At 39.7% G+C, this 20,870-nt stretch overlaps 1 protein-coding gene across 4 annotated transcripts in view; it reads right to left on the minus strand.

Annotated features, from left to right (window-relative positions):
- Positions 1 to 20,870, minus strand: part of Nrx-1 (neurexin 1) — a 381,802-nt gene that overhangs the window by 204,579 nt on the left and 156,353 nt on the right. For all 4 annotated transcript variants that reach the window (XM_076433098.1, XM_076433096.1, XM_076433095.1 and 1 more), the window contains one exon: positions 8,789 to 8,932. In XM_076433098.1, coding sequence (XP_076289213.1) covers positions 8,789 to 8,932 — 144 coding nt within the window. The remainder of the gene's footprint in view (positions 1 to 8,788; positions 8,933 to 20,870) is intronic.

Genomic DNA, 20,870 nt, shown 5'->3' on the forward strand with positions numbered 1-20,870 from the left:
AGAATTTTTTTCATTCGATGCAATATAATGACGAATATACGTATTAAGAGATGGTCTTAATACAACTTACAGAAGAAATTGAGACTGACAATTTCATTTTTCAGTGGAGTCTTTCAAAGGAGTGGTTAGACAACAAAAATATGAGGATTTTGACATGGCCAGCTTGTTCGCCATATTTTAAACCCAATTGAGAATCTTTGGAGAATACTTGCAAGAGAAGTATATGGCAATTGTAAACAGTACAATTCTGTTTCTGAGTTAGGGATCGCGGTGAACGAAGCGTGGACATCCATCGAAGCAGAAACTCTTCGTACTTTGATTTCGTCAATGCCTAATCGAATTTTCGACGTTACTCGAAGAAATGGCAATTATATTGTAAGTATTAATTTGTAAATATAGAAGAAATTTTCGATAATCTTGTGGTTATCTACTTAAAAAACGTGTGGCTTTATGGAAATTTCGCAGTTCGTTTTAAACTATATAACTACGTTTTTCTGTAAATAAATAATATATCTATGAATGTAATCATGTAAATGGTTTCATTTATTAATCCTAAAATGCTATCGTGCATCAGCTTCTCATTACTATGACATAATTATAAGATTTCACCAAAAAATCAGGTGGCTTTCTGGTAATTTGGGGCAGTAGCTGTTAAACTAAATAAAATTTGATTCGTAGTATCGTTATCATTAGACAGCAAGAGATTTTATGCATTTATCACAAAAAATGAGTAGGTGTAATTCGAAACAGTGAAAACATTAGAAGAATTTTAAAATAATGTTGTATTGTTTTCGACCTATTAAACATATTAAGAAAGAAAATAAATTTCTATTTCGCGCTCCAGTTTGTTGCAAATCGGATAGAACATTTTTATTTTGCATAAAGATCCGCTGTCTAGTTATCATGAAAACGGTGGCTCGTAGTGCCCGCAGCACACGAAGGGATTGCGGGGTTAATCTAGTACAAGTGTAAGAGATAATCAACGAGGATTTGGCGCTGACGCCGCGCCGGTTAGGCGACCGTAATTATACTAAACACAAAGACCGGCGTGGCGGTCAGTCCTGCGCGAAAAACAACAAAAAAAAAATACAGAGATAAAATATCGTTCGCCACGTCTTAATCCCTCGGATCGTTTCGAGGCTGGCCGATATACGGCCATAATCTACGGGCTTTTCAGTTCGGTCGGCACGATAATTATTAACGACGAGCTCAGTCGCTTTAGCGGGGCTCTCCGAGCCGCTCTCGAAACGAAAAGCACCGAAACTAATGGTAAGCGGGCACAAACGATTTATACACGTCGTTTCAAGATTTAATCCACCCTGAAATCGATAGGCGGAGAAGTGAAAAAACACTCGACAACGGCCTTTCGACTTGGACGCGTCAAAGTGGACCGTAACTGTGTCATCGGCATCACGGAAGATGGATTACACCATAAAGGAACCACTTCCAGCTGTTATTTAAGCACCGAATATATTTTAACGCTTGCACTGAGTGACGCGATACCAACATTGGTATTGAAACATTGATTCTGACTTTTTTGCCCATTTTTAGAACCCGCTGTTCAATGAAATTAAAAAGTGGCAGCTACTAATTTTGGAACCTGTTCACCAGAAATGAATTTTATACAATACGTACAGTAAGGAGCATAACTGATTTCACACACTTTAAATCAGAATAACTTTTATATGAATGGAGCAAACGACTTCAATTTCTCTGTAAGGCTAGAAGAATTAGTTTAGTAAATGACGTCTAATAAATAAGTTAAAAAAATGCATTTGGTCGGAATTGTGAAAAACAATACTAAAAATTGATTTTTTCAACCTTTTTAGCTGGCCCAATAACGAAAATTCAAAAAATGTGTTTTGTCAACTGGTATAAATTATATACGCTCCGAAAATTTCATTGAAATTGGTTAATTGGTTTACGAATTATAAACGATCGAAAGTGGTAAAACTTGCCACTTTATCGTACACTACAAATTACCACTTTTGATCGTTTATAATTCGCAAAGCAATTAACTAATTTCAATGAAATTTTCAGAGCGTATATAATTTATTTGAATTTTCGTTACTGGGGCCCAGGTAAGAAGTTGTAAAAATCAATTTTTACTATTGTTTTTCACAATTCCGTCCAAATGAATTTTTTCAAAACATATTCTTTACACATCATTTACTGAACTAATTCTTCTAGCCTTACAGTGAAACGGAAGTCGTTTGGTCCATTCATAAAAAAGTTGATCTGATTTAAAGTGTGTGGAATCAGTTATGCTCCTTACTGTAAGCCTCAATCAAATGAACCGTAACAACGATTGGTGCATTCGGAAAATGATTTTATTTAGAATATAAAACACTTGTTCGCCTCTCTAGAATTGATTTCTCAGTTCGAAAATTTTACTGCAGGACCTTTGACCAATGACGTGCGACTGTAGAAATCAAAATGGTTCAGAAAATGCTTCGGAGATTATTAAAAATCGCGCGACTCCAATCGTCGAGAAAAATCTTGAGAAAGGTATTTTTCATATTGGCTTGTTCGCGTGGCCAGTGCATAAATATTCCAAATTCCCAGAGTTTATTGCATTCTCGATTGTTATCGAACGCGAATGATTAGCGATCGATTTTTTCCCCGGGTGCATTGCTCGGGAAGAATTCGCGATATCTTATTTTCGATTTCCATCGGTTCCCCGTCGCGGAATAACGGCCGCGATGTAAAGTGACTAGAATTGAAATTCGAGGGAGATGTAAAGCTTTATCGCGGAACAACGAAAGCTGGCACGTCGACGAGACGATTGGTGGTGCGCTTCGGTTAAAATTCAGCGTTTATTCATTTATGGTAATCCTTGACGCGCACCGGGCGTTCAAATGCAAGGGTCAAATAGAATGGGGAAAAAGTACCGTGCAAGAACTACGAAGATACGGTTCGATGTGCACCCGAGGAGACCCGGGTCGCATCTTGCTGCAGCAATCGTTGCTACGTGGGATTAGAATCGACACCTGTTTGTTCACGGGAACTGTGTTCTATGGTCGGATGTGTGAACCCTTTTGGAAAATGATCTACGAAATTTTACTGTGAATTTACGGTGTCCCCTACTTCACCATTTTGATGAGACTTTGTGGCTTTGCGAAAGAGCCAAGAATGAGGTACGCATATTTTTTGATATTGGCCGAAACGCTGAAACTGAAGTTTAAGGGATGAAATTTCCTCCCTGGAAACTGGGACTTCGGAAATATAAAATAGCTTGAAAGATATTTGAAATTAGGGTAGCTATACCTTCCAGTTTTTACGTTTTTTAATCTCGTGGAAAATAAACTTTATCATATTTTTACACTTTTTGTTTTATCTTTCGGTAGCGTGTCGAGGGTATAAGCGTTTAGAGGGTGGTTTCATCCCTTCAATTTCAGTATTTTACTCGTGTGTGAATTTGCACAGTCTTATGAAAACAATTCATATAATAATGTACTAATTTTATAGTTTGTTAGAGATACACTCGATGAAAATGTGAATGTTCGAAATTAATACGAATGTTTGTACCTCATTCCCTAAATTCGTTATCGAATCTACTGAAAATACGTATTACAATCGGAACGACCGTTTATGCATTAATCATGTTTAGCTATAAAGACACATAACAAATATATAAACATACGCCACATTTTACTCTTCCGTACGCCAAATGAACCAAACCATAAAATTATCAGGTGCGGTTACATCGTTATTGCATAAATATCGACGTAACATTAAATTGCATACTGAATTATGTAGGAGGACACTATGCGTAATATATATATATTTTTTATTGATTTCAGCTTTAACAATTATACAGTAGGCTTACAGTTAGTGTACAATGACAGACTTAAGGATGTTCTGGAGGTACAATGGGAGACAAAAGTACAAGAAATTCGAAATCCATCAATATATTGGCAATGAAAGCCATTCACGAGTATATTTTTGTTTTTGAGTGTATTTTTGTATTTTTGGAGTTTCTAGTTGCGTTTTGTCAAGGTTTAAATAGGGTTTGAAGTGCAATTTTATGAATTCTCCATAAGAAGACGTGTTAAATTGTGCAAACTTTAAGTTGCTATAATTTTTAAACGAAGTGAATCGAACCCAAACTTTGGTAATTGCATTAATTTAGTAAGAATTATATCTTGTCAAATTTTCAAAAATTTTGTTGCGTTTTTACATACCTCCAGAACATCCTTAATAATCGCTAGAGATGTAGATTGCAGTCGTTTAAAAACCGGAAGATATATTCGCAGACTTTAACATTAGGTTTAGCCAAAGAAAATGTCCGCTTTTAATGGATAGAAAAAACTTAATTTTGCGCAACTTATTTACTAATTTACTTCTTTGGGAATCATAAAGACGACACTGCCATAGAACATGATCTAAATCCTCGGAGCTATAATTACACTTACAACTAGGATCACTAACAATATTTACTCGATACAGAGAGGCAGCGAGATTATAATGATTGGCCCTGATACGGTTTACTGTGGATATAAAACCCCTTTTAATGTAGTCATCAAAATTTTGAGCAAACCAGGGAGTTTGATTTGAGTTGTAGAATTTTTGGAAAAATGTTCACCCTTGATGGTGCCTTGCCCAGTAATTGAAGATCGAGTGTTGAGAATGCCTGTTAGTCTGAGGTGACAAGTAAAATCGGTGAAAGGAACTTGAGAAATGTCCGCTGAGTTAGAAGATGTGGCAGCTTTTGCAAGGGAGTCCGCATCTTCATTTCCATACACTCCTCTGTGAGTTGTCCTGGCAGAATTTCACATACTTCTTTTTAATTTCGAGAATATGCGTAATATATTATTCAATAAGTTGTCGACTAGTTCGAAAGGAGAATGCACATTTTAATTAACAATTAATTGTAACAAGGTAGCATTATGAATGAATTTACTGACACAAATTCTTGCATTTATGCTGATATTTATATCAGGTATGAGGCGAGGCTAAGAACAGCCCAGAGTCTAAAAGTATCACGTCCGTAAACGCAGAAGATAATAAAGCGTGGGATCGAACGATAAGTGTCGCGAGAAAAGAAAGAAAATATCCTGCACATCCGCATGGCGAGGCCAAAGTCTAGGCAAAGGAGGAGAGAAGGATAGAAGGAAGAGAAGGAAGAGAAGGAAGAGGCTGCAGAGAGGAAGCACCGTGGACTGGAAACCTTTACACGCATCGGGGCCGCGATCCGCAATGCTGTAATACACACACGCTCACATAGTTCACGTTCTACTTTGGTACATCGCATATCTGCTTGCGCCGCAGTACTAGCCCCTGGTCGCTCATTTGTTCTCCTGATAAGCTATACCTATGGTCACCCATTTAAATTATGCACATTTTTGCCCGGCACGCGGAACAACGCTGTCGGCCCCATGTTCCGCGGTCCGGATTTTTGTTCCGCTGGACCAGCGCGGAAACACGTACAAAAGATAACTTTTAAACCTTGGCAGCGATTGTTTTATCGTCCCATCGAGCTCCGTTCGGTGGATTCTGAATTATTATCTACGATTAACCTACATCCTCCATTTTTTTGGATCCATTATTATCTAAGAGAATTCCAATCCTGTTCCTCCAGAAAACATCTATTGGTTAATTAAGTGGGAACGAATGACACTTTCGAGTGACTGTAATGATTTTGTTTTATCGAGCGTTTGATCTTTATACAGGCTATTTCAATAAGAGCGATAGAACTTTGAATTGAAACGAAAAATACGGAAGGTAATCTAGTACTCACTGCTTTATTTTCGAATACATTCGATGGCATTATACATGAAATACAATATCATATAAATGACCACCACGATTGCGTTTGGTGGAGTGAACACGACAAACCAAATTTTCGATGACTCCGGCACATAAATCAGGTCGTATCTCACCGATAACGCGAATTATGTTTGCTTTAAGATCATTAACAGTTTGTGGTTTATTGGAATGAACAAGAGACTTAACATGGCCCCTCAAGTCGTATTTCTCGATGTAATCATAACGTTGAATTTCGATTTCAATAAAGCGATAAATTTTAATAATTCCAACGCGATGAGCAACTGAGTGTCTATTCATAATGACTAGACAACGGATCTTTATGCAAATTTCTTCTTTCAATTGTCCTATTAAGCTGAAACTAATACATTGGTGTCCTTAAGTATTTTTAACATGTCCACTGCTCTAAATTGTACGTGCCCATTTTTTGTCATAAACGCATAAAATCCGCAGTCTAATGATGACATGCCGAGCATTACTGGGTACAAATAACATGTGACGATTGAAAGATGCATCGCTCTTATTGGAAGATCCTTTACTTTCGTGGTAGATTGTTCGATCGCAAAGTCTGGGGTGAATTTTCTGCAGAAAAAGCAGCAGTACATGGCAGTTCCGCAGGCAACGAATAATTATTTCCAGGGCTGACTATTTTGTAAACAAGGCCAGTTAAGACACCGCGTCCGGCCTCGGTGGCGAGCAAGGAATTTCAATGATCCTGGCGGAGCTGCAGCCACGGTACGCCCGAGAAATAGAAACGAACCGCTCCATCGGCTCGTATAAATTCTCTGCGTAATGAACAGCACGGTTTTTCTCGGCTCGGTTCGCGAGTACCCGCGTGTACCCGAAGCGGTGCCCATTCGTTCCTGCCTTCTACTATCCTCCTCCTCCTCCTCCCCCGTCCTTTTTACCCCATCCTCTCTCTCCTCTAGCCTGTCCTACTTGCATTTCTCATCCGGCTGCTACGTTTCCGGCAGTTTCGCAGTTTAAGCTCGTGACCCCGTCACGGCTACTCGCCGCGCATTGTTCCGTGATCGTTAAATATGCCCGCGCCGAAATTGTTTCGAGCGCGCCGCGAAATTTTTAGGGCTGCCCCGCTGTTAGGCGAGGCCCCACTTGTTTGCACACCGACCCGCGATCGTTTTGCCATATGCAACACACGGCTGCTTCCACTTGGATGACGAGGCTCTCTGAAAAGCCGAGCCGCTGATTTTTTTATGATTTTTCCATGGTGTACGATCGGTTCTTCAATGGGAAATTCTATCGAGAATGTCGTTTTTCTTTTGTTTTAATTAACCCTCCATCTGAGTCAATCTTTTACTGTTCTAGGCTTTCGAAAATCGGACTTTCTTAGAAAATAAATTTATATTTTTGCAAAAAGCAAATTTGTTGCTTCAGTTTGTAATTAATGGATGGCAACACTGTGTCGGATAGTTCCACAGCTGATGAAAAATGTTTCAATTATGTGGATATATCGATGTAATTCTTGAGGGTCGTTTCAATGGAAATATCTTTGACGATCGGCAAGTTTCATTGAATACTTTTCGATAGAGGTCGCCCTAGGAACAGCGAATCAAATAAACATAAGGACACTATTACCGATTAGCAGCTACCGCAAGCAAGAGAACAAAGGCATAGTTCCTGAAGGATTTAACTACTCGGGGAGTTTCTCTTCCGAGGAGGACTTTGATTTCAGGGAGTAAATCATGAGTTCCACCTTTTGAGGGGACACAAGTAGACAATGGTCCTTCCTAACAATACCCTCGGATTAAAGGGGATTCCTTGCGCAGTTGGAATCGCATAGACAACCAGAACGGTTCAGCGTTCGAAATGTCGACCATATTAATTTTATCTGATCAGGACAAATATATTGAGTCCGTCCAAATTGATGAAACGAAAGATCGAAAGGATATTAAAAATATCTGACAAAGAGGATCTTATCGAAACGGTCCGGATCTATAAATAATAAAACGTATTAAAAGGAACCAGTTCTCACAGTCACGATGATTGTATAAAATTCTAGAAGAAAAGGTTGTCCAATCTTTTCAATTCATTAGTCAAAATATTTCAAAATAAAATTCAATGGTGAAATTTTAAAGAATACAACTTTACTAATCAACTATACATATAGTCACCATTCTTTTCTAATTGTAGAAAGTTTGACCATTTTTTAATTTTAATTTAACCAATATTTAAAATTTAACCATTGAATTTAATTTTCAAATCGGGCACGAACGTATGCAATCATCCAAATTTAGATTAAAGACATCAAAATAAATTGCGAAAGGTTGACTAAGTGCACCCGAATCCCTATCAACAAAGAATTAAGGTGCAAATGTTGGTATGCGCATTGAAAAATTGTTTTACTTGACGTTTCGTATGTTGGGTCTAACGATTCGCGACGACGACGTTAGAATCGCGGTGAATAACTTTTCAAGAGAAGTTGTCATTAAAGATTAATCTCTGGTTCCATGGTACGATTTGGCTGGCAGCTAGGAAGCTGTGTCCATACTTTATCAATTCACGGTCCACTTGCACGCAGTCTTCTTTTCCTGGAGGCGGGTTCTGTTACGGTTACGGAACGGAGAAACGATGTAAGAAGCTGCAGCTGCAATGCGACCGTCGCGTCCCGTCGCGAGTATTTCGCTAGTCCTATGTATATTTAATTTATACGAAAGTCGCGGAACGTTTTCGGCGTGCAGCGAACGGAATTCATGGGTTACAGCGTATCGTAGAAACATAGACGAGCGCATAATGGGGTTTTATTTTTCCCACTTGGAAAAATTTACTCGCGAACGTCCGATCGATAAGACGCGGCTCTCTTCGAATTCAATTTACGAGGTAAACGTACGAAGCAACATTCCATCTTTGCAACGACAAAAATTAACTCTGGGGCGCCACTAAAAATTGCTACAGTATTACTGAACGTATTGTTTACTTTTTTGCATTTAATAAATTACTGAACATTTAGGTATTATGTCAGCGTCGGCGAAATAGAAAGATAGGATATTGTTAATCAACTTACCAGAATAAAATAAAAGTCCATTCGGCTGTCTCGTCCTAAATTGCAAGCCAATGGATTCCTGCGTGCTCTGAATTCGTTCTCCTTTCGTAAAGTTTATCGTTATGTACTCTAACCCCCTGAAAGAGGCCTCGGAAGGTGCTTTATCTGCAACAAAGAAACATTTTCATACTTATAATACATTTCATAATATACAATTAATTAGAATTTAGTTTAGATAAGTTGAAACGGTCTGGATAGATCAATTTGTAATCAAACAGTGATAGCAGCATTTGCAAGCAAATTCTAAAAGTGTTTCAAAACCAGCCAAGCCAAGTTGGAGACAAATAATAATTAATACTGTCTCACAATTTTATACGATTTACGGAAATATTGTACAAGGATCAGGACCGTGTATTTCTGCTGATCGCTATTTTACTTTTTCTTGATTTTATATTTCCGAATGGCGTCCCTTGAAGTATTTCATACTAATCTGCGTGGTCCCGCTAACATATCGTTACTACCCTACCACAAAACGAATTAATTAATCCTGATAAAAGTCGTCGAAACCGTGTCCGATAATTCTGAAAACAGCCCGGCACTTGAGATGCCGGGTTTACAGAAATTTTTACCGTGAATAGCATAAACAGCGGCTTTAATAATTTAACGAAGTTCAGTCTGTGGGGCAGAAAGCTCCCTTTCGAACGTCCGTCGTCGACGGAAGTCTAAATGGAAACGTCCCCACGACTGAAACATCTCCGTCGAAATTAATAAAGTCTCGGCAAAGATGCGCCATGGCTTTAACATTCAACTTAATTAAAACCAACGCTCTCTCTCTCTCTCTCTCTCTCTCTCTCTCTCTCTTTCTCTCTCTCTCTTTGTTCTTCGTTTTCTCCCTGCTGTTTTCGTAAATACACTCAAGGTTTTTCAATTCGGGGGTGGTTGAAGGGAGGGTAGACGTCTGATGCTCGCGTGGGTGGTTCGCAGGCTCGCCAGGCGAGACCTCTCTCATTATTTTCCATCGTCCCATTGTTATCATGCGACCAAACAAAAGTGCGCGCGGAGGCAAGGCCAGGCAAAAAGGCCATAAGACGAGGTTTAATGGCTTTGGAGCGGGGCCAAATCGCGCCGCTTCGAGGTTGAATGCACCGAGTCGTCGATTGAAATGTTCATTACCACCGCAAATCATCCAGCAATCCGCGCGCGGGGGGGAAGAGGGCGCGACGAGCCTCTGCCTCGAGCCCGGTAACGATTTTCGAGCTGCTTACGAGCCGGTAACTCGATCAAGAATGATTCCCACGATCCGAAAATTAATTGGCTCCTCGGCAAACTGCGGGGCCACCGCGCGCCATTTGAAACCCCGTGTTTATTTGCGCGTCGCTCGCTCGGATGCCATTTTACCACACCTCTCGTTCGCCGAACTGTGTCATCCGTCAGTTAGACCAAGCAGAACATCTCCTATTTCATAAATTTATTAATGATCATAACTAGACTGCGCATTTTTATGCATTTATGGGAAAATTGACTAGATGAAAATCGAAATTGTTGGAAAATTTTTTAAATTGAAGACGTCAATATATGATTTCTCCTCTATTAAAATCATTACGGGAAGAAACAACGTTCAATGTAGTTTCTATTTTTTGCAATCGATGCAGACAATTTCTATTTTGCATAAAGATTCGCAGTCTAATCATCATAACGTTTGTAAAAAAAAAACTTCTTAAAAAAACCACGCTTATATTAAAATGCACTAAAAAGGAGAAAATAATTTTTTTAGGCATTAGTGACTATAAATAAACGCGTGGACCGCTAAGCTATATTGACGTAATCTTCGTGGGCGCTCCGCGCTTTTATTTATAGTCACTAATGCCTCAAAAAATTATTTTCTCCTTTTTAGTACATTTTAATATAAGCGTGGTTTTTAAAAAGTTTTTTTTTATATATAATATTTTTTTATTTTCTACTTTTTAGTCTTTTTTAAATGGGACGCAAGATATAGTAATACTGGTATGAAATAGTAAGATATAGAAACGCAAGGTATATAGAAATACGCGAGAAAGAATGAGGGGATGAGTCCGAGAGACGACGTCTCTTGATGGAGTCCGAAATTGTCCGACATGGAACTGAATGAACGGAAAACCACATTGAGCTCCTTCGGTGCGAAGTGGGTCAGTGGAGTGGGAACACGTGGTGGAGTAGGGAGCTCTGGCGCGCGGAGTGGGGATGGCTGAACGTGATGATGTACTACCGAGCGTCGCGCAGCGAGGTGTGATGGTTAATATTAAAAATTTTTTCTCCTAGACGCACAGTTTTTTTAAATATTGCATTGTCATCCAGCTCTGAGCTATGTTTAAAGTTTCAAGTCTCTAGCTCATCGGGACGTGATTTAAAATTCGATTACACGATTTGACGCATACAACGACAACGGCAAGCTAATATAAGCGTGGTAAAATAGAGGACCTTTTAATTTATAGGGGGAACAGAGTCAACCCGTAATCAAGCAATTAGGAACTATAGCCGATAGAATACGATTTGTCTATGGTCAGAAACGTAGAAAAGGGTAAATTATACCCACCCAATTCAGAATTCATGATCAAGCAAGTAGAATTGGAAAGTCTGTGACCAGACAGGTGTCACAATGCCATTTAAATAGATGTCCAACCATATAATTGCACGGTCTATATTGTGAGAAGTAGAACAGGACAGTTTATAGACAGGCAGGTAGAATAGGACAGCCTACGACTTGCACATTCTCAGATAACTGTACAATACGCAACTAACGCTGATCTTACACAATAACTGTCCAATATTCAATGTTCTTGCATATTTCATTTTTCATCGAAAAACTGGTTCTGCTACGACTTCGCCTGCGCTTCTACGTAAACTCCCAGGAAGATGGATCCATACATCGAAACTCAAAATCATAGGACGTTGGACGGAAAGTTGAAACAGATTTCGGGAGATATGAATTTTGAAACTCGGAATGGAATGCAAATGCGTAGCTCGAGGTAGGAATTTCGATAGGCGGCCTCGTGCACCGTACAAACTTTTTCACGGGAACTTTCTCTGCGCTACGTTTCATTTGAAGCTGCGAGATAAAATTTTCTGATGCTAAAGAGATGAATGTTTGGGAAATTGTGAGTTGCAAAACGGTTGAATACTTTCACGGATTTACTGTGTTTGGCATGGGAACGTGTTTATGACATCGTATCTTATTGTCGTTCCGAATGCAGGAATCTCGTATAAAATATTCGCAATTGTTTTGCGTTCGGAATGTTTTCAAACAGTCTATTCCTCTGTTCATCATTTTGCACAGTACGTATCTGTAATCAATGAGCATCACAATTATAGAAAGCAGTATATTATAATTGTTACAGCTTTTATTACTGAAAATTTTATTCGATGTTAATCTTACGGAATAAAATATTTTAAGAATAACATACACAGTGGCTGTGTACAAAGTATTCGTACACCTTTTAAAAACTAATAACTATTTTATAATTGTACCAAACGACCTGATTTTTTATAATCAATTAGAAGTATTGTTTTACGAAATGCCCAAACAAAAAAGTTTTTAAAAAATGCCTTTTTCATTTTTGCATGTAACCTTGTAAATTACAATTTTTGTGAAATCTTTTTTGCATATCATTTCGTAAACCTTCTAATTGATTATAAAAAAATCAGGCCGTTTAGTACAATTATAAAAACGTTATTCTGTTTTAAAGGGTGTACGAATACTATCTGCACCCACTGTATATGATTGAATTGCGAAAGGTTACGAAGGGTTAAATTACTCTAAAAGAGTTTCCATTGTTGTCTACAAGACGTACAAATCAAAAATTCTCTCTAGCCAATATGTTTAAGATCTAAAAATTACAGACTTCGCAATTTTAGTGATAGAATAGGTCCGAAGGAAGGATGAAATAAATAGAACTTTGAAAGCTGGGTGTTAGAAAAGCTCGGTAAACTGCGATCTAGCCTATTCAAGGAAATTTAAGTCGGTTACCAAGATTCGTGTCGACCCAAAGCGGTTTTGCGAGCAAAACGCGATGGAAACGTCGATGTCGGTTCGACGACGGTTCGATTGTTAAACAATTACGCAACTTTGCCGGATGTTCGTGACTTTGGCGAAAAGTTGCGGCATTAATTAAACAAGCCGCGCGCGAGCGCATTGTGTACTGGCGCACGGTGTATACATATACATACACATATACACGTATATGTATGCGGCGGGTTATTCAATTCGCGCGAAAGCGGCTTAATTACAGCGGAACGAGGCGCGTTAATTACGCGATACTTACGTTCAGCGTTGGAAATTAGTATCAAATCGAATGGTCGATTTAGGGAGGTGCGAGATGCCGTGGTAAATAACCCCCAATGGAGCAAAATCGACTACAGCACACCAATCCGTCGGATATCGTGCAATTATGGCGTCTGCGATAAGCGCAAGACCGCTCGCGATGTTTTATCGTAAATTACCAGGAAATCAAACCGGCGATTGTTTCCGACCGCGGATTTTTCGCGAATCGCCGTTTTTTTCGACGAAAAATCGCTGAGGCTTCGAACAGGGCGATATTAAAAGAGCCGAACAACTTCTCTGTTATATTCGCAATTTTGTAATTCACGTTTCCCGATACTTTTGCGCGTGGGTCGTCGAAAAATATGTGATATTAATTAAAACGGATCCGCACGCCCGCGCCGGAAGTACGCTCTTCGTGAATAAATTAATGAAACTTTTAATAAAACTTTGTTTACGTCGATCCAATATGAATTTTCGTGATCATCGGAACGGTGGGATACAGTCAAAAATAACGTCAAGCTGATCGGTTTTTTTCATAGTGAATTTGATCCTTCTCCTGTTGGGCAAACAAAAGGTTTGACGAGCAGGTTGAACTGGTTGTTGACAGGAAGTTCGCGTAATACGTTCGAGGAGCCCGTTGGCAATTCCACGGTAAATCTGTCGAAGCAAATGCAACCTAGCCGGTCGGTAAAAGTTTAGAGGATCGTAAAGTAATGAAAGAATCTAATCCGTTAATTCACGGTACGGTTTTCTGGATGGTACGCGGAGTAGCTCTCGCACCACGGTTACTTTATCGTGATCACGAGTTACATCTTACCGGACAAATCCGTATGGACGACCCAAAGACGCGAATCCCTTTATGCAGAGGAGCGAACGATACACACCATTTCTAATCCGTATTAATCGCCGACCATTCATTAGGAAGTCAGCGATGGGTAGCCCTTCTGTGTGGAGAGGGGCTGCTTGCGCCAACGTAGTTCCGCACCTGGCGCGCTCTCACGATCAATCGCCTCTCTCCCCACCCCCGCGCACACACCGTTTTACACTAAATCTCTCGGCTAAATTCCCGGTACGCGCCACTGGAAGACAATGACCAAGTAAGCTCGAACCATAACGAACCGCCGCGTATATGCTTTTCGGTGGACGATTAATAAAAATACACGAACCCCATCGTTACAGACCACATCCATACACAAACATATTTCTACACCTTGTTCTCTATTCTTCTCTTTTCTTCTCTTACGGCTTTTATTTATTCGATTTGATATATCGACCTCTCGTGTCATCTTTTGTACTTTCGTTCACGTTCAAACAAATGCACAGTAATCGATGGATGGAACTATAGGAGGAAGGCAAAGGGATTATGCTCGTGTGCGTGTGTATGCTGGGGATACCGTATTGGTGTGTTGTAGATTGTTCAAAGCGAGTGGCTGCAGTGAGGATTGTTAAGAGGATTGTTTAAGGGAGTTCAAAGGTAGTGATGTTTTTAGTGTGTACGTTATTAATGAGATAGAATTGTTTCCCTCCTGGATTTATGGATTCAAACTCACTGAAGTTGGACGAACGTTTTTCTTATTCTGTATAAGCGTTTGATAAAATATATCGTGTTGTGTTAGACAGTTTGCTAAGACAGCTGTTTAAAACGAGAGAAATATAATTTATGATTGAAGATCATAGAACTGTTCGCAATGAAAAAAATCTGAATTGTGTCTCTTCTGGAAGTGATAAGTATTCTTGGATTCAAACTCACTAAAGTCGGACGAACTTTTTTCTTATTGTTTATGAGCGTTTGATAAAATATATCGTGTTGTGTTAGACAGTTTGCTAAGACAGCTGTTTAAAACGAGAGAAATATAATTTATGATTGAAGATCATAGAACTGTTCGCAATGAAAAAAATCTGAATTGTGTCTCTTCTGGAAGTGATAATTATTTTTGGATTCAAACTCACTAAAGTCGGACGAACTTTTTTCTTATTGTTTATGAGCGTTTGATAAAATATATCGTGTTGTGTTAGACAGTTTGCTAAGACAGCTGTTTAAAACGAGAGAAATATAATTTATGATTGAAGATCATAGAACTGTTCGCAATGAAAAAAATCTGAGTTGTGTCTCTTCTGGAAGTGATAATTATTTTTGAATTGACAGTTACTGTGAAGTTGGACGAACGTTTTTCTTATTGTTTATGAGCGTTTGATAAAATATATCGTGTTGTGTTAGACAGTTTGCTAAGACAGCTGTTTAAAACGAGAGAAATTTAATTTAGGATTGAAGATCATAGAACAGTTCGCGATGAACAGACTCTGACTAAATAAGTAGTATGAGACACTATATGGTCAGACTAGTATCGAAAGACACATTAAGCGGTTCGTATTCTCACAGGCGAGATTTGATCGGGAATGGAAAGTGAATAAAACAGATTTGAATCGACTTTGACCGTCCTCGGTCTCCGAATTGAGGTTACAGGTTTCAAAGCAGAGGTGCAAGGCATACATGCAAGCCGCTGTACATACAGCGAGTGAAAGATCTCGGGGAGCCGTGACCTATCTTTCTCCCGTAGATACGCACGCCGTCGTGACTAGTAATAGTAAAAAGGAAATGCTGGCTCAGCGTCCACTACTCATCCCGCAAGTGCCAAGCCGGCGGATTCCCCGATGAAAGGAATGGGCCGAGGGTGTCGATTGTACGAGGAAGAAAGGCGTTCTAAAATATTCAAAATTATGCTCCGCTTTGAGCGATAACGTCTCCGGGACAGAGAGAATCGGCATTATCATAAGAGATTTTAAAGACGCGGTTTCAGGGATTCGAGAGGCATCGCTAACCACATTGCTCGCGCTGATATTATGGAATTGCATTAACCACGATAACAAGGTCGCCGCGAAATAACCCATCGAATAAAAACTCTCGCGGCGCGGCGGTGCGTTGGGGGCGAGATTTTAATAAATTCCAACCAGAGCTTCGGGTGGCGATCAAAACGGCGTTAACTGTGTCGTTCGATCTCATCTGGCGACGTCCTCGTTCCCCTCGTTGTCGTCCATACGGGATTAGCCGAGTAATCTCTCGAAGAGCCTCGAGGATGGGAGTAACGAGATCCCGGGAGAAACGAAGATCTTTTCTCATCTTGGAAGGAGTCGTGCTCGCCGCGTTTCTTTCACCCGCCTCTTCATTCTCTCCTCTCTCTCTCTCTCTCTCCTATCTCTCCTATCTCTTGTAGCCTCTCATTCGCCGGCCTCTCTGCTCTCGAGGAGCAGCACGCGCAAAAAAGTTTCTGCCCGGAATAAACTCTCCTTCCTTTTAAATACGAAGTTGCTGCTCGGTTTTCCGTGAAGACGAACGAATACGGGAAAGAGAAAAAGCATTCCTTAATGGAACTCTGACACCGGCCGGGCTTCGACCGGTTAAATGCTCAAGCTTCTCGAAACCCCCTTCTTCGTCCCTTCGAATCCACCCCCTGGTAAACTCGAAGCGCGAACAACCGGTCGATGTTCGATAAATATTTAGGCCACTTTAGAAAACTTTCATTATTTTCGGAGCGGCGAGGAGCACCACCGCTGCGACCGAACTTACGGAGATCCGATATATTAAACGGACCTCAACGAAGCATCCGAGATTATGTTTTTTTAATTATTTCTGCGCGATGTATCGATGCCAGACCTATATCCGCCGCGTCGCGTCAGGACTTCTGACGTTGACGCGTATTTCAATCAGGAAAATGGAGAACACGTCCGATTGAATTTGCAATTTTTTCGGAGCTTACCTAATGATAGTATGGAACAGATGTCATCGATTTATCGGAGTTCTCGCTTTTTTGTTGGGGGGGCCAGACCTACTTTTGCACTTTAGAATTATCTGATACGCTGTCGAGCAAGTCGAAAGATTTCTCGACTCTTTCTTTTATAGAATCATTCTGCTACAACAGTTAAAATTTTAACAGTGACAATATGCCATTCAAGATCTGAATATTTTTGTAAACGTTCGTTCGCGAGATATTCAATAGTTTCATCGCAGTTTGCTGGCATTTTCGAATCCAACAACATAACAAAGTAAACTTTTTCCTCTTTTCACATCAAACGCCTTTTGCATGACACTGCAGCACGCTTTTCGCAACAAAGCCGATTCCACACGAACCGGAATATTGCATACAGTCCGCGAGAATTCATAAGCTTGAAAAATATGTAGTCGTACAGAACTTTAAGGGAAACCTAAAACTTTTCTAAGTAGTCCGTACACAGTATCAATCTTCGGAAGGTATTATTTTACGCTCTCGGCTGTTAATCTGTTGGCAGCTTCAGATATATCATTCTCGGTACGAAGGAACGCGTACATTATGGGTTTTAGAGCAAGTATACTTTGTCGCGTTCGGGTCGCAAATCTGTTTTTATTAGGCTTCTGGTGCTTCTGATAAGACTCGTTTCATTTACAGACAATCCTATGTACAAAACTGTTCGTGTTTTCTTAATATAGACAACACTGTTATTATTTTATTCACATTTTTGTACGAGGCAAATGCTGTTTGTTCGTGATTGTTATCGAGATTCGACGAGAAAAGAAGCGTTGATAATCGAGTTCCCGTAGACTGTAGATAATTCGATAAAATTCGCCCGAAGATATAATAGATTCTCCTCGCCCGGGGAGCCGATCGAGATCTCTCTAAAAGCGGAAATTGTACAGGTGCCGATAATCAAGCTAGTTGAACGGAATAAATATCAGAGTCGGGCGGCTCGTCTTCATTTTATTTCACTCGACAACGCAACGCACACATACACACACACACCTTGCCCGGCGGCGCGGCGGCATGTTCGAATAAAATAAATTATCTCGTAGCTTAAGGCGGGCTCTCGTCGCGAAAACGGAACTATATAGAGACCGATGTACCCCGTTTAATAAATCTCGATGGCTCACGAGGATAAAAGTGTACTAAAGTCGTCGTTCGATTTATTTTCTACCTACCTCCTTGTTGAATCGCCCATACATCCGAAGGATTATCGAGCTAATCCGCGTGTCCTTCGACAACAGAAACGAAGGAAGCCCCAGCGATTCCCGAATGGACTTTCTGGAAAATTGATTCCCAGTGTGCACCGGACTATCGAAGTTACTTCCTCCGAATATAACAACAAGAAAACATCGAACGCGATAAAAATACACTGCGGCGATCGGACACCTGATCGATGTAAGGAAAATGGAAATAGCGTTAACTGAATTATTTACTTCTTTGCTACGCGTTTATACAGTTTACTGCAATGGTTAACGTACGTTGAAATTCTCTGCATTGTATATTTCAAGTAGAATTTTGCCAGAAATTGAAAGAGAAAGAAAAATTGCCAGATAGGAGACTTGTATTCATGAATTTGTGGATGTTTGTACATTTATACAGATTCAGAATGAAGTGGCTGATTTTCTATTTGACGTCAGGATTCTTAAATCCCTGCTGAAAAACTGGAAATTGCATAAACGTTTTTTGCCAGAAATTGAAAGAGAAAGAAAAATTGCCAGATAGGAGACCATGTATTCATGAATTTGTGGATGTTTGTACATATAATATAGATTCAGAACGAAGTGGCTGATTTTCTATTTGACGTCAGGATTCTCAAATCCCTGCTGAAAAACTGGAAATTGCATAAACATTTCCGCAGTGTGGTTATAATGCGAACTCCGTTGAATATCGCGGCGCTTTCAACGGTCTTTCAAAACGGTCTGAATACTTCGTACACAGTTTCTTCTTTCTCTTTCAGCCGATGGAAAAGCAGAGATACGTAGCCCACTAAAAAACCAGCAACCCTGGGCTCTCTAAGTAGTATCTCAAGGTCCCCCAATTTGGGGACACCGACATCAAAAGTTCCGACCGAAAGTTTCGCCTCTCTGTAAGGATACTCCGCGCCCTCGTCATTAAAAGTTCGATTCCTCTTTAGCGCCGCGCACGAAAGATTTCGGACTCTTGCCCACTCATCTGTCTCTTTAGAGGACGTTAAATTTTCGAGGATCCAATTACTGGCTATATACTTACTTGACAGTAATTAATGTGTCAAGCAATTTTTAATATTTCTTCATAACTTCAAAAATCATAGACTGTATTTTTAATACTTCCTTATAAGATTGATGAAAATGGAGAAAACTATTTGAAACGAGGTTACAAGGAATGAAGGACATTTCGATTTGTAAGGATCTTAGGAGCATAAATGTTTCTCGAACGGCGTGTATTTGTCGAGTCCGTGACTCCGGCATCTGCTTTCACCTCGGAATGTCCTTCGGCGCATACAGTCGGTGTACAAAGTATTCGTACACCTTTTATTCGTTAATAAATTTGTCAAAATTTTACTCAGCAGCTTGAGTATTTTTGTGACGTTAGAAGGGTTAGTTTACTAGCTAATGTGTAAATAATTTTTTTTGTAATTCTTATTGGTCGTAATTACGAAGGGAACAGCGAAGACCACGATTTTTAAATTTTTTATCTGTAACCGTAATGAAAATTTAAAACGTGTATTTTGTAAATCTAAGTAAGTTATATATATGAACATTTACGGTTTGCAATTCATTTAAATCGAAGATTCTTACGATTTTTGCTATTTTCAATCAATTATATATTTCGTAACACATCGTTGAACGATTTCGATGAAACTTTGTACAAGTATATAACTTACTTAGACCTACCAACGGCGCCTTCTAAATTTTCATTACAGATACAGATAAAAAATTAAAAAATCGTAACCTTTACTATTTCCTTCGCAATTGCGACCCCAGTAACAATTAAAAAAAAAAATTATTTGCACATTAGCTAGTAAACTAATCCTTCTAACGTCTGAAAAGAAACTCAAGCTGCTGGGTCCAATTTTGAAAAAGCAATTCGTTTTTTTAATGTGTACGAATACTTTGTACAACGACTGTAGATATTCCGGCGAAACGAATGGTATTTCTGCGCGCGGTTAATGTCGCGCGTCGTTTCGAGGAAACGAACCTTGAAAAAGGCGGCGAGGGGGTTGTTCGGAGATCGCTGCCACCCCCTGGGGGTAACGTGGGAACGATACGACCAGTGGAACGAAAACTACCCCGACGGATTTCTGCGAAGGCGGAATTTTCGCGAATCAAAACGCCGCCGCTCGATAACGCGGGACGAGCATGCAAGAGCGTTGATTTTCTCATTTCGACATTCGAAAATTTATTTTTCCTGTACGTTCCTTGCGATTACGTTGTTTAGTATTTTTAATAAATATAATAATGCGTTTGTACTTGTAACATATGTTTTAAGCTAGGTGTTGAAGAAGTGCAAGTGAGCGATCGAGGGAAAAAGGGTGACGATTACATTTTCATGTTTCCAGCTTTATCTAAAATTGCATTCATTAAAGCTGACCCCTCGGTAACACGATCACCTTATTTTTTCAGCGGTGTTACAACTTGGCAGGCTGTTACAGTAATGCATAAGTAACGAGGTTATTTATGATAATTTGCTTCCATCGCGTTACTTGTGCATCGATTCAAGATATTAATCGATATAAGGTAATTACAGTCATTTAGTAAGTAACTGTAATTACGGCACGCGGTCGCCATTAGCCTCGATACGTGACTCCGCATTCCCTAATGGAATAATTCCGCCGTCAAGTAAAAACATCCGTTCTCTAGGATTACACGTGACCAATTAGAAAATGATAAATGCGATAATCTCTGTTTAATTGATCAAAGCTATAGCTAATTGCTTTTCTAGTGTAATGCTATTAGGACGCGCGGGGGGTTGGGAGACGAGGGTCGGTAGAGGTCGATCGAAATTATTTTCCGTAAATTGGTATTTAATGATTCGCGAAGGTTCATAGCGGTTC

This window comes from Lasioglossum baleicum, chromosome 11 (assembly GCF_051020765.1).
Source record: "Lasioglossum baleicum chromosome 11, iyLasBale1, whole genome shotgun sequence".
Taxonomy (NCBI): domain Eukaryota; kingdom Metazoa; phylum Arthropoda; class Insecta; order Hymenoptera; family Halictidae; genus Lasioglossum; species Lasioglossum baleicum.